This window comes from Hibiscus syriacus, unplaced genomic scaffold, assembly GCF_006381635.1.
Source record: "Hibiscus syriacus cultivar Baekdansim isolate YM2019G1 unplaced genomic scaffold, ASM638163v2 tig00110532_pilon, whole genome shotgun sequence".
Taxonomy (NCBI): Eukaryota; Viridiplantae; Streptophyta; class Magnoliopsida; order Malvales; family Malvaceae; genus Hibiscus; species Hibiscus syriacus.
The window spans coordinates 119,734-132,187 of NW_024062771.1; the positions used below are offsets into that span (position 1 = coordinate 119,734).

Consider the following 12,454-nt stretch of genomic DNA (forward strand, 5'->3'; position numbering starts at 1 on the left):
AAAAACCCTTTTACTCTTTATTTTCCTTTTTCACTTGTACACAAGTGTTTGAGCTTAATTGTTTATCTTTTGCATTCATTCTTGTGAGCTCAATTCTTGTAAACACATACATTTGTGAGGTTTTCTTGTTTACAGTTCTTATCCTTTGTAAAAGGGGAGTGGTTCTAGCTTAGCCTTTGAAAAGCTAGAGAATTGTAAAAGTTACTCTTTAACCTAGAAAAAGAAAGAATAAATTAGTGAATTTGTTAGAAATCCTTAGTATGGAACTAAGATTTTTAAAGGCCAATTCACCTTATCTTGACGGTTTTCGGTTGATCATTTCGAGTCTAATAAAAATCTACTGGCAAATCATTAACCAAGACCCAAAATGCCACCTTGTAAAGATCTGCCACTCCTGGAATTTCCTCTTAGAGAATACGATGAAGGATCAATAGATGGAAATTAAAAGTACCATAGACCTCATTCCAAATCCTTTCCACATCCACCTAGTGATAAAGTCTGAATAGATATAGTTCCTTCCTTCAATTCAGTTATTGAAATACATTCAATGGGATGCCAACATTTTCCATCATTGTCCTCGTTACGTGGAAATTAATATTGCCCAATGTAAGGAATCTTCCCACCAACAACTTTCAAATGATACCAATGGAATAGTATTTGATTGGTCAGAACTTTTATCTCTTTGCCTAATTCCAATCCCACAATTCATTCTAGAGGTCTCTCATTTCTCCAAATCACTACTGCAATCAAAGAACGAAAACCAAAACACAAGTGCAAAATTCAAAATCGAAGTACACAACTAAAAACCCTAATGTCGGGTAAAAAGAAAAACCCTAATGCTGGCAATTCTTTAATATCCAAAAATTCAGATATCTAATTTTTTCAAATCGAATATGGATCATAATTTTAGTGATTCAAATTTTCAAATAACTCGACGACATAATATTTTAAACACTAACTCGACAATATAATGCAAACAAAATCAGCCCATAAAATAAACTTAAACAATTTAAATCAAATTTATCATATCTTAAGGTTAAGAAAAACAATCACAAATATTTTAACAAAAAAGAAATTCACCAACTTTTCAACAAAAAGGGAGATTTTAAAACAATTGAATAGTCAATAATTATTGTGATTTTAATAATAAAACTTAACAAAAACAACATATAATCAAGAGACTATTTTATAATTTTTAATGATCAAAACCTCACAGAGCAATAACTTTTAATAATCAAAGTCTCAACAAAAACAGTTTATAGTTGGGCACCGGGTATTTTACCCTGGTATTAACAATATGACAATCTTATATATTCACATCATGAAAAATAAAATAAAATCATTAAAAGTCATTAAAATAATAAACAAAATTCAATTTCAAATACCAATTTGAGATCAAAATATTTTAAATACCAACATGGAAAATGTGTTCAAGTTCTAATATCAAATCTATATTTAAACTAATTCAATGACAAAAATACATAATGAACGAAATATGGGCGCATCCGCTAACCGGAGGCACAAGGAAGAATCTCAATTTTCATAGAGCATCATCCTCCATTAAGGTGGTTGTGATATGTGGATTCAGTCGGCTCAAAGCTCTAACTATTATTTCCTCTTTCAATAACACAAAATCTGAATAACATGATATTACAATGCCTTTATTTGTTCATCCACCGTAGTGGTAGAGAAACTATTTCTCTCCTCAAATGTCCGAAGGACTGTCAATCTCCTGAACAACACGAAAGGCAAAACAAACGAAACAGGTCTGAGTGTCCAGCCACAATCCTCAAGCAGTTGTTCATTATATGTAAGAATTACCTTATCCTCGAGCACAGCTCCATCGGGAATTCGCAAAGGTTGCCCAGGGTCCACATCAATTATAACTTTCCCCTTAAGAATACAAGCCATCAAAATGAGTTAAACGACAAAGTTCCGGACTCGCAGGTAGTACAAAAACAGTAGACTTAAAAACCACAAAGCAAACCCATTCATTTTTACCCAATCCCATCATTCCGTATATAGGTACGAGGGGGACATGATCTTCCATGGACAATCATAAATACATGAAAATCTAAAAAAATATCGAACATACTCATGCCGTATACAGAAGTCCAAAACTCACAATTGAGTCCGAGTAACAAGAGTATTTCAATACACATAGAAGGTTATCAATACTGGCTGTACTCTTGATTTGTTTCAAATAATCTAGTCAACAATCTATACCAGACATTGCAGATATAAAATATTAATTTCAACCAAAAAGGAAAGAAATTTCGATAGGAATCAAATAGCATAGTTGAAGTTCTTAAAGAAAGTATAGCACTGATGGCATTTTTTTTCATTTTGTGGGAAAAGGAAATTTTGATAACAACATACAGAAACTTCCATTGGACACATTCCCTATTGCACAATTTAGCCATCAACCAATAATTAACAAATTACAGCGATTTGAAAATACTGACAAGCAACACTTGAATGAAACTTCAGTACCGAAAATATGATAGTATCAAGTTTAAATGTAAGCAAGATATGATGCAGGGGTAATAATATGGATACCTTGAGTGTTACATCAGCTCCAAACCAAACATCACCCTCCACCTCCAAGCTATCCAGCTTGACAATGCTAGGAATGGTTTTAAAGCGAGTTTTGAAATCGCTTATCTGATGAGGAAAATAGAGTCTAATAACATATTCAAGAAAATATATGAAGCTACAATAAAGATAATACCTTTGTGAGTCCATAACCCTCACCTTTTTGAATTTAGGTCCTAAAGTAATGTGAGGGTCACTAGGACTGACTCTCTTATCATTTCGAACTAAAATGCCTTCCTTAAATGTGTAAAGGTCTGACTGTAGAACACAAAATTGATGGTTAGAATTATAAGTCAGATGAAATAATAATTTCTTTGGGATGTAGCATAAAATTATAGTTTATAAACAGAAACACCTGGAGAAGAAGTAAGTCTGATGTAGAATTCAATGGAAGGAAATGAGACTGTGGAATGGAAACGCCAACTGATTTTTGAAATAACTGCCTCAATGACAGAAACAACAACAAAAATTCCATTAGTTTCTTTCTTGATGTAAAACCTGTTAAAAAAATATTTCAAGTAAAAAGCACCTTTGAATTAGAAAGGCTATCCAAACCCAGTACACTCGTACCTACAAGTCTTTTAATGGCTTTCAAATTTAGCCACCTGAGAAAAATGAAACCACAATTTAGCCTTTCTGCGTTTATTAGAACAACTTCACGAGGAATAGCAGTTCACTTACAGGTTTCTTGTATCAATGAATTTGAACCCTTTTACAAACTTGTTATGACCATGACAAAACATTATCCGAAAGAAATTACGCAATTGCACTATTGTTCTGTACAATTTGACATAGAAATTTTGGACAAAAAGTGCATATATACATATTTTCATGCCTTTTTCTTCGGTGAATAAGTATTATAAGCAACTTACCTTTTGAGTATTATCTGAAGTAAAATCTTCAAGCTATATCATGATGAAAGCAACAAAGTTAATTAACGATGTTTTGAAATATACATTGATATCAAATGAGTTTATCAGACACCAGCATATTTCATAAGATCACTTGCCTTGAACTTTCCATGGAGTGAACTAGCCATAACATTGATTAAACCAGTTGAGTTGGTAGGCATCACCTGCAAATAGTACACACTTGCAAATAAATTTTAGCCAAAGTAATACAATAAATGGAAACCTTCCTTGCATACCTCTGAACAATATTCAATACTGTTTTGGGCCAAATGGTTCAAGATATCTAAATACCCAATCAGGGGGAACAGCTACAGAATGAAGGTCATTAAACACCAGAAAATTAAGTAACAAAACCAATGCAAGGATACTGGGGTCCACAACACTGCCCACGTTGTCTGGGTTAACCACAAAGGCATACTCCTTACCCTGGAAGCAATGAGATTTACAGTTTGCATCAGGATTCCTCCTGGCATTCGTTTGCATTTTCTTTCTCATGCATATTTTCTCTTATAGATGTGAAACAAAAAGATAAAATTTCCAGATCACAAATACCTGGGAAAGTAATACATCAAGAGTTCCACCATTCACGAGGGAAAGGAATTGAGCGCCATGATTAGAAGATTGCCTTCGCAAAAAAAGAAAATTGAAGCACTGAGAAGAGCTTTCAGCAAATGGATACTTAGATCACAATGTAATCCCGTATACCAAATAATAATAAGCAAAAAGAAAAGGAAACAATTTGGAATTAAGAGAAAGATCAGATCACCACATAAAATTTGGACACATTGCTATTTCACAAGAGACAAAAATCCCTAAGATACTACAAGCTCTATGGTGTTCAACTGAACATCAAACTATGGTTTTTCAGAGAGAAAGAGGATACTGACACTAGATTAGGAATTTTCCTGTTCATCAAAATTAAAGGTACTTAAAATGCTAAATCAGGAAAATACACATCTAAAATAGAACAATCTAAAGGACCAGTATTTCATAAGAACAATGAGGAAAGAAAAAGAAAATATAAAGAATAAATTTTCAGTGTGATAGCTGTGGAGCTACCCTTATTTGCATTCAAATTTATGGCTGAGTTCTAGAGCCTACTATGAACTTTACCAAAACTTGCAGAAGTTTTATCATAGTTTATTCATACCATAAAATCTTATAAACCAAAAAAAAATGAAAAGAAATAATGAAGCTGTGCAAAATTGGGCATACCATTCATCCTCACCACCCTCGCTGAAAATTGATTCATCTTTAGTTTGTTCGCCCTACATAAATCCAATTATTTTATCAAGTGGAAATCACAAATTTATGGACTGTAGAAAAGAATTCAAGAACCAGTTATGCAACAAGAAAATACTAGTTAGGTTCTCAAAACTGTTCAAAAGGATGTATATTTAGAAAGATTCGAAAACAAGTTAAAGGACTGCAAAAGAAGTCCAGAAGCAATAAAACAAGAAAAGTTAAATTCTCAAACCAGTTCAAAAGGATGTATATCGATGTCTGAGCTGGAATACTTCTCCAAAACCTACACATGACGACTTGGCTCAGTACCTTTGCTGAAATACAAGGATATGAATAGAATGTGAGGGAGAAAAAAAATCACCTTTAAGATATCATTGTGCGTTCTCTTTGAGTTCATCAAAAACAGAGGGATGTTGCATCCATACTTGGAATTCAGTGACTACAATTGAAAGTATTAAAGTTGTGAGCTCCAATGATATAGAACAACAATACATACAACAAAAGCCCGTAACCAACCTGAATTTGGTTAACAATTAAGTCAAGATGTGTTGACCCATTTTTAACTTCCATCAAAGACCTGCACAAAGGAAAAAGAAATTGCACAAATTCAACTAAATGCCCAAATATTTCTATGATAAGAATGGCTCATACATAAAAGACTAAAGTTGATTTGAAATAAAAACTGGAAAGGTCTTAAATTGTTCTCAAATATTAAGATCACTAAGGAGATTAGTAGTAAAGAATCATTTATTCATACAGAATAAGCCTGTCTTGTGTGCGAATGCCAAATATAATAACAAAAACGATTTCTCCACAAGGCTGGAAGTACAATATTTTGAAGTAAGCATGCCATCACAATATTACAAGAAGATTTAACCATTTATCTCAACAAGATACACAGTCACATACCACAGAAACTATATTTAATAAGTAGGAGCATGTGTTTAATATATAAATACGGCCTCCTCAAGAAATGCTCTCTTTTCTTGGAAACGAAAATAGCATCAACTTCATAGAGATTAGAATATTGCTTACTTGGGACCATTGAAACCCATATTCTTTCCAGAAGCTTCATCAAACTTCACCACAACAAGCTTATCCAAAAGGTTATCTGCATCAGGACATAAAGAATTCAAACAAATTACACAAGTTATACAAGCTGAACTCCAATGTACAGCTAAAATTTGGTTGTTGTTGTTGCTATATCTGGGATAAAATAAATTCACAATATATAAAGAGAAAACATTACCGTCAGAAAGAGGAGCTAAGTTATCATAAGGAACAACAAGCACTTCATCACTTGCAGTGCCCTCGCTCTCACCAGCGCTCTCTACTTTGTCCCTTTTATCAAATATTATATTTCATGTTAACCAGAAAATTGGAAATAATACCAATATAGAACCAAAGAACAGATGAAACGGTGCAAAAGCAAACCATGAACACTCAAATCATATCAAATAGACAAATTTCAGTAAAAATTCAAAACTGACAGTAGAAAATAAGAAATGAACAAGTCATTCGGCTGACTATTGAGAAGGAACCAATCAGAATAAAAAATGGATATTCTCTCTGTACTAAAATCCTCAACCAAGCTACTTAAGGAACTACATAGTAGTAAGTCAAATTATGTCTCCAACATATTAAGAAACTCATATTCACAACTCCAAATATCTTAAATCATCCATCATGCACATCCTAACTTGAAACAATTACCACCAACAAACTTAGTTGGTCTCTTACTTCCTCTCTAGTTAAATTGATAATATCAGTATCCAAACACACCTTATACCTATGCTTTATATACAAAATTTTGGTTACAGAGTACACAGATCAGAGACAAAACTCGCGCAAGCCCCAAAATACCTCCATATCCATCTCTCAAAAAACAAAGCATTCAAACCTCAACATCCGTCATTCTCATTTCTTTAGAATCCACATTTCAGTAGCAAAACTCTAAAGCACAAAGCATTTCCATCTACTCAGAAAGCCCGGAAAGACAAAATCCAACCAACCACATTCTATCCCAAATAAAGAGTTCCACCTTGTCACAGCATTCAAATTGCTATCTAAGCTCAAAGCTTCCAAATTTCAAACCAAGAAAAACTGAATTAAAAAGAAAGAAGTAAAAACATACTCGCTGGTAGCCTTCGTCCCAATCCCCTTTTCCCTATCTTTCTTCTTCTCCAACATAAGACACTGATCTATTACACACTAAATAAACGAACTGGACAGAATCATTAGCCGGTATCGGATAAGTAACCTTCTTATAATACTCCCAAGGCATACTGGAATCAACCAAGGCAACTATCGGAATCCCCAACCTTTCCGCTTCCAAAAAGACCGAACTTTTCCTCTCGGTATCGAAAATCACAACACAATCAGGCATCTTGGTCGGCGCAAAAACCAGTTTCTTGTTCCTAGACCGAAACTTCTTTGGACTAAAACTGTTGGTCAAAAATCCACGCAGTCTCCAGAGGCTGCTAGCCCTCTCGGGGCTAAAGCTCGAGACTCGGGTCGTCATCTCGTCGATAATGGGTTGGAAAAGTAGGTTGGTGTTGAAGAAGAGGAACGAGGAAGAAGGGTCACGCGAGAGGTAGGAGAGGAAGTTGAGAGCATTGCGGAGACAGATTAGGGTCTTGTCGGAATCGATAATGGCTTGTCTGTTTCGGAAGCCGTAGGTAAATTGTTTGAAATGGTGGGTAGCAACTTGATGGCCGATGTGAGCATTCGTTGTTAAGAGTTTTTGGATCACAGCTGAATGGATTGTCATTTTTATTCAGAATAAAAGTTCGGAGGTGGGAAAAAGCATAAAAGTTCGGAGGTGGGAAGAAGCAAAGGTTTAATGTGTTGATTGAATCAACCCCAAAAGCTTTAACTTTAGCGAAGCATTTCGGGATTTAGGGTTTAAAAAAGGGGGGAGTTTGCAGATTTGAGAAACGCTTATATACGAACAAGATGGTGTTAAACGGAGATACTTGGATCGGTTCGGTTCCAGTTGAACAGACTAGGGTGTTAATGGAATAAGTCAATCGTGAGTTATGACGTGTTTAATTCCTACTTATTAAAAAAATTAATATACTCAATTTGACTCGTTATTTGTTAAGTTCTTTAAAAAAAAATTATTATTCGATTCGTTGCTCACTTGTTGCTCGATAAATTCACTAAAAATTTTACTTTATTTTCATAACTATAAATAAAATCTACATATTCTATATAAAACTTAATATAAACATAAATTAATAAATTCAATCAAAATTATCAAAAGAGTATGAAAGAATTTCAAAATCTGAATTCCAAAATAATAATATACAAATACATTAAAATAATAAATAAAATTTTATTTTTGTGTGAGTAAAATATTAATTAATAATTTAATATTGTTTTTTTGTTTATTAAAAATTAATAGATTAATAATTTATCATCTTTTTTATTATCTATTAGTAAATAAGTAATTTTTAAATGAAATAATTTTTTAAGATAACTACTAAAAATTATATAAAAACTAAAGAGCTGCTCATGGACTTATTGAATCGAGTTGAACTTTGTTTGACTCAATTCATTAAAGTCTCGAGTTGAACTCGAGTTCGAATCGAGTCAATTAGAGTCAAATTTTTAATGAGCTTTGATCGAGTTAAATTCGAGTTGTTCACAAACTGCTCAACTTATTAAGCACCCTTAGAACTAGTCCATTTCATTTTAGGCATAATATCAAAAAGGTCTCTAACTGTACGATTAAATAATCACTTTAGTAATAGTTCTTATGTTTTTATAAGTATTTTAGCAATCAATATTTTACTTTAGAGAAAAAGGTCTTTATGTGGATGGAAGGTATTAGCTAACAAATGATTAATGCTCTAAAATATGAATTTTTTTAACCTAAAATAAAATGTTAATGATAAAAAAATACTTTAAAAAAAGAATAAAGGTCAAAATAGTTATTCAGTCAAATGTTAGAGGATTTTTTATCCTAAAATAAGACGTTAAGAGTCACAATATTCCACAAATCAAAATCAAAATAATCATTTTGATAAACATTAGAAGTTAAATTTAGTATTACGCCATTTTGCTCATCTAATTATAAAAATTTTCAATCTAAGCCTCAAAACTTTCAAAATTTGTTTTTTAAGTCACTGTGTTGTTAATTTGTTGAGGGAGTTAATGACACAATGTTCCTTTTGAGATAAACTTCAGTCCAGCTTCCATGCATCTTGTGCAAATGAAGCCATTATAGATCGATGTTTCACCACTAAATCAAGTTATATAATTTTTAATATTTCTAATCAAACTTATATTTAATTTAAACTATGATTAAAATTGAAAAAATAATTATGATTAATTACCTTTTTTATTTAGTTTAACTAAAATATAAGTTTTGGTAGAAAATTAACATGTTTTTCACTTAGCTTACTGGTTAAGAATGAGGACCTTTGTAATGTATTTTTGGGTTTGATTCTTCTTGGTAATAATTTTTGTATTTTTAAGCTGACGCAGGGTTAAACCAATATTAAGGGTTTAAATTCTGGCGGTTGTGAATGGAATAAATTGGGTTGGGAGGATCGCCCTTGCCTCTACAGTACCCAATCCGAATTAGTCGAGGTTTTAAGTTAAATATTAATTTTGGTGAGATTTTAATGTATATCTTGTCTTAGTAGTTAAGGTTTGGAGTTTTTTGCAAGGGGTCTTTTGTTCCTTTTGTTTAATATGTCATACGAACTATTGATAAGTATAAAAAATGGCATTAAAAAATAACACTCGTATTATCGTTAATTTTTAATTAACTACGATGACTGATGACTAAAATTAAAAAATATAATATTAATGATAATTTTATAAAAAAATATATAGTTCAATTGATAATTTTGTTTTGGTAGCTTGGTTTGTGGGGTTTCCTTCGAGAATGATGAACTCTTGAAAATGCTATTGAGAAGATAAATTTGATTATTAAAAAAAAGTTATTTACCTGATAAGAACTAATAGTAAATGAGTTTTCTTTTTCTTTTCTTTCATGAACCGAGACATTTGATTTAAATCATTCCTTGGTAAACACACAACCAATGTCATTTACATGATAAATGGTTCCCAAAAACCAACACCTTTTGCCGATAAAGCACGACTTTATTACCCCGTCGACAACACTTATTTTGCTTTGTTAGCATGATGAGTCAGCAATAATGTTGCTCACTGCTGCGTGTGCATGGCTAGTTTGCATGGTGTTGTTAGTAAAGTAATTAGCTGCTTCTTGAAGTTGTTAGTGGTAGTTAAGGTTGTTAGCAGCAGTTGTGAAATTTGTTAGGCTTGTATTCGATATTATAAGCTATATATAAACATCAGAAGTCTTGTATTTCATGTACAGCTTAACAATCAATATGCAAGTATTATTCTTTCTTTGTTACATTCTTAACATGGTATAATTCGCTATTGATCTTGGGATCGTGTGTTCTTGCTTCCGCTTGTGATCTGAATACTCTTAAAGTAATGTCTGATCATGGATCTTTCCTTTAGTGTTTCTCGTGGTTTCACCAACAAGAAGGTTAATGTGGTCCTTAATGAAACCAACTTCTTGTTGTGGAAACAATAGATTTAGCTCACGGTTCGGAGTCATTGACTGGAGTGGCTGTTGACTGGTGGTGTTTCTCCTCCACCTATGACGATTATTGATGCCATTGGTGAGACTCAAACGAATGAATCATATGAAGATTTCATTGCGCAAGATAGTGCTCTGGCATCTTGGCTATTGTCAACGGTGAACACATATCTTTTACCACAATTTGTTGGAGCTGAAACAGCTGCTGCGGTCTGGGAGACAATACTCAAGTTCTTTGCAAATAGCTCAACTATGTCAGTTATGAGCTTGCACTATAAACTATAGTCTATAAGGAAGGGGAATGACATTATGCGTGTGTATCTTACGTGCATTAAAGAAGTTTTTAATGCTCTTGCCTCGTGTGGGAGTGTTGTTCCTCCAGTTGAACAAATTGTAAGCATTTTGGTATTCCTCGTGAGTATTAGCCATTCATGGATGTTGTATCAACAATGAAATAAGCCCTCTCTATAGACAACATACATGCAATGTTGATGGATGCTGAGGTACAATGTTCGCGTGTTGTGAGTACTATAAAATATACGCAAATAATGTGCAAGTATACACAATCGCTCAAGTAATATAATGATGAGTGAGTATCGTCTCCACAGGGATTGGGTGAAATCACAAAAGTCTAACCAAAGCAATGCACTAAATTATCTAAGTATAGTTAGTCTTGATATATACAAATGTCACGGCAATGGATATGTGTATGCTGGTGGATGCGGATTGATGGTGTGATGGTGTAGCAAATGGAAATGCAGTGGCAATGATGGATGTTTAATGTTGAGTATGGTGAAATGTCAAGGCAATGAGAAATGGTAAAAACAGTAAATAAAAAGATAAATAAAATAAGAAGAAAATAATCCTCACGTGACAAGCTTCCAATGAAATGAATGGTAAAGGATTGGTCTAAGGTTGCTAAACTTATTTCTCAAGTATATCTAAGCTATCTTGTCTTTACTTACTCGACAGGGCTTTCCTAAGGTGTTCAAAAGAACCTAACAGAATAGGATGCCAAGGCATCTGCTCTCACTCAACGATGTTGGACAACCTACCCTATTGATGAAGACACCCTTTTTAGTCGTTGAAATCCTATCCTAGTCTCTTCCGAGATCTAAGGGATTAAGTTATAATATTCCTAGGCCGGTTCAAAGCCCCTTGAAAATACCATAACCCATTGCTTATGAGGATCTTATCTTGCGTTTCTTCCGAATACTTACAAGTATTTTTAGTTAGGATTCTTCCGAATACCTAACCTTCATCTAAGAGATGGAAATTTCCATGCCTCTTACAAGCCTAGATGGTGAAGCATTCATAAGCAAAGCAAATAAAGAACCAAAATAAACTTAAATATACCATTAAAAATAAAGTTTAAACAACCATTCAACCAACCACCACCAAATAAGTTAGTTCATGGTGGGGTTCGAAATATCCAAACACAAAGTCATGAAAATTCGTTCCAACAACCCACAAATAATATAAAGAAATAGCAGTAAAAAGGGAAGTGAGAAGAAGCCTTCGACGCGCCACCGGAGGTCTCCTCTCGACCACCACGAACCACCTAGCTCGCTAGCTCCTTTCGGCACCTAGCTTGCCACTCCTTGGAGCTTTATCAATGGAGGAATATTCCAAGGAAGAAGAAAGGAAAAAGAGAAAATAAAAATCTGATTTTTCTGCTCTATGCGTGTGCTCACCGTCCTCTCTTCTCTCTCCCATGAGGTGTCATATATAATAAATAAAATATCTAGGGGTAATGATGAGTTTGTTGGGTGCAAAATACCCCTCATACCCCTAGAATCACATTTTGTGCATGAATCTTATCCTCCAAGTGGCAGTGGCCCATTGGCAGCTCTGGTAGGCGGTTACAGCAGTCCTTCATGTGCAGAGACAACTGTCCAGTGCCAGCTGTCCTTATGCAGAAATATCTTTTTGTCTTTTTTCTGCGCCAGAAATGCCAAGGCATTTCATTCTGCTTTAGCAACGTGTGATGCCGCGGCATTACTTCCCAAAGAATCCTTTTTCTTGCTATTCCCTGCACACCATAGACAAACTGCACCTTTCCCTCAAACAACACCATTGAGAAATAAAATAGTACAACCACCACAAATGCAACTATATG

The 12,454-nt window shown here is 33.7% G+C and overlaps 2 protein-coding genes across 2 annotated transcripts; both read right to left on the reverse strand.

Moving 5' to 3' along the window:
* Nucleotides 1–1,540: 1,540 nt before the first annotated feature.
* Nucleotides 1,541–7,060, reverse strand: LOC120130252 (UTP--glucose-1-phosphate uridylyltransferase-like). The gene is made up of 19 exons (XM_039147521.1): nt 6,886–7,060; nt 6,001–6,092; nt 5,787–5,862; nt 5,268–5,328; nt 5,113–5,190; nt 4,984–5,034; nt 4,722–4,774; nt 4,059–4,131; nt 3,875–3,932; nt 3,743–3,789; nt 3,605–3,670; nt 3,468–3,500; nt 3,277–3,314; nt 3,125–3,200; nt 2,951–3,034; nt 2,755–2,853; nt 2,569–2,664; nt 1,822–1,902; nt 1,541–1,732 (listed from the first exon to the last, which is right to left on the reverse strand). Exons 1-19 carry the CDS (start codon nt 6,939–6,941, stop codon nt 1,706–1,708), a joined length of 1,245 nt encoding a protein of 414 aa, XP_039003452.1. The 5' UTR covers nt 6,942–7,060; the 3' UTR covers nt 1,541–1,705.
* LOC120130258 (ribosomal protein S2, mitochondrial) lies at nt 6,956–7,521 on the reverse strand. Its single transcript, XM_039147523.1, has 2 exons — nt 7,038–7,521; nt 6,956–6,975 (listed from the first exon to the last, which is right to left on the reverse strand). The coding sequence occupies exons 1-2, from the start codon at nt 7,519–7,521 to the stop codon at nt 6,956–6,958; spliced, it is 504 nt and encodes a 167-aa protein (XP_039003454.1).
* Nucleotides 7,522–12,454: the final 4,933 nt, after the last annotated feature.

Coding starts and splice junctions, on each gene's coding strand:
- LOC120130252 (XM_039147521.1), bottom strand. CDS start 6,941: ATGTTGGAGAAGAAGAAAGATAGGGAAAAGGGGATTGGGACGAAGGCT. Junction 6,093..6,885: donor GGGACGAAGGCTACCAGCGA/GTATGTTTTTAC, acceptor ATTTGATAAAAG/GGACAAAGTAGAGAGCGCTG. Junction 5,191..5,267: donor TAATTGTTAACCAAATTCAG/GTTGGTTACGGG, acceptor TTTCAATTGTAG/TCACTGAATTCCAAGTATGG.
- LOC120130258 (XM_039147523.1), bottom strand. CDS start 7,521: ATGACAATCCATTCAGCTGTGATCCAAAAACTCTTAACAACGAATGCT. Junction 6,976..7,037: donor AGTTGCCTTGGTTGATTCCA/GTATGCCTTGGG, acceptor GATTCTGTCCAG/TTCGTTTATTTAGTGTGTAA.